The sequence below is a fragment of the Rhododendron vialii genome, chromosome 5a (genome assembly GCF_030253575.1).
Source record: "Rhododendron vialii isolate Sample 1 chromosome 5a, ASM3025357v1".
Lineage (NCBI taxonomy): Eukaryota > Viridiplantae > Streptophyta > Magnoliopsida > Ericales > Ericaceae > Rhododendron > Rhododendron vialii.
Genome location: NC_080561.1, coordinates 3,865,710 through 3,867,465, shown reverse-complemented (window position 1 = coordinate 3,867,465; position 1,756 = coordinate 3,865,710). Strand labels below are relative to the sequence as shown.

The following is a 1,756-nucleotide window of genomic DNA, read 5'->3' as shown; positions in this document are numbered from 1 at the left end:
TGGCACAAAACTAAAAAATGCAAAAAAAGAAAAATCAAATAAGGACAAATTTTTAAGATTTAAGTTAAATTCATATGAACGCAGACTATCTTCTATTTTCTAATCCTTTTTTTTGAGGGTTAGTCACCCAAAATTTACAATTTTTTTTTGGCTTATCAAAGAGAACAAATACTTTTGGACATTTCAAAATAGAATAGAAGATTAACATTAAGAGATAGAAGGAGCATACTCTAGCGGCAAAGTAACTTCAAGCAAGGCAAAAGTTCAATAATACATTGTTTTGGGCTAGGCCCACTGGATATTTTCTTTGTTGGCCCCTTGCCAACAAGGATTTCTCTTTTTTTGTACTCTTCCTTCTCTTCTTTTTAATAAAATTCTTCTTCGCCGTTCAAAAAAAAAACATTGCTATAGTGAATCATGAAATCACACATTATCAGATAAAAGTATACTCTAGCAGCATTTTTCTTTCCCTTTTTGTAATTACTCCCACAATATACTGGACCAATGCTTATGACACACAAGATTTTCCTTTATTCGCGACGGAGTTGTTTGATGTACAACATCACTAAAGTGCTCAATGATGATCAACTAACTTTCAATGTGACAGCCTATGAAGAGTACTCGACTATTCACTTGAGCGCTTATAGAATTGGCTCAATGCCACTATTTGCTTGCGGCAATTTTAACAAGTTTAGTGCACGTGATGATACACTAGGGATGGTTATCTCATCAAAATGAATGTATCTCCTTTTTGCTTGGATTCCATTTGTATATGAAGCGTAAATCAGAAGATCGTTGAAATGGTTGGCTTCTTTTTTAGTTCGCTTACTCTGGTGGGAATCTAGTGTCCCGGAGGGATCGAGTAAGCAAGAATATTTGCGTGCCTTGAATCCGCAGCACCTTGGATCCTTCTTAAGCATCATGGCAATGGTACTCTCTCCCAAGTTCGTCACAGTATCAGAATTTCTATCTTTAGGTAACCAGCTTGAGAGTGTCCCAAACACCCCCAAGAGAGGATTCTCATGGCATTCCTTAACGCCTTGAGATGTTCCGACTCTCGTGGACATACACCTGTTTCCAGTTCCAAAATATGAAGAGGAAAATAAACAGATTAGAACCCCATGCGTAGAAATTATATAGTACAGTATAAAATAGCACAAGGAAGATGAATGTGAAAAGAGTTATGTGAATTAATAATTACCTGATACAATTCCTTACTTTTGCCATGGAATAGGGATAGGAACAAGTTCTTTGTTCAATCATGATGCACAATCCACAGAGAGAGAGAACTTCTGTTTCAATCGTGAAGACGAAGTGATTGTTTCAAGAATAGAACTATTGGGAAAATGACTGGGGTGGAATATATTTATAGTGAAAGGAGAGGAGCAATTACTTATTTTTCGTGCACGAAATTAGGAAGGCGATTGAACTGTTCAGTCACGTAACGATTAGGCCTAATTCGGTGGATCACGTCGGGGGAATCATTCTTTCAAGAGTTTTTGTGTGAATAACTTTCCTCTTTTTTGGCAGTAAGGACACTTGTTTGAAAGGTAAATCTATGACCTCGTTTGCTAACCCTTTTAGTTTATTTACTTAAAAAAGTTGATAAATGGGTGTTTGATATTAATTGTGAATAATTACTAGTTTGATCGAGTAGATTATTTTAAGCATCGATTTTCCAACTTTATTTGCTTATTTGTTTATTTGAAGTTGTAAAAATAAATTTTACCAAGCACTTAATTCAAGAGTGTTACTA

General features: G+C 35.4%; 1 protein-coding gene across 1 annotated transcript; it reads right to left on the bottom strand.

Moving 5' to 3' along the window:
- Positions 1-641: 641 nt before the first annotated feature.
- LOC131327446 (uncharacterized) lies at positions 642-1,338 on the bottom strand. The gene is made up of 2 exons (XM_058360615.1): positions 1,202-1,338; positions 642-1,071 (listed from the first exon to the last, which is right to left on the bottom strand). Exons 1-2 carry the CDS (start codon positions 1,261-1,263, stop codon positions 642-644), a joined length of 492 nt encoding a protein of 163 aa, XP_058216598.1. The 5' UTR covers positions 1,264-1,338.
- Between the last annotated feature and the right edge of the window lie 418 nt (positions 1,339-1,756).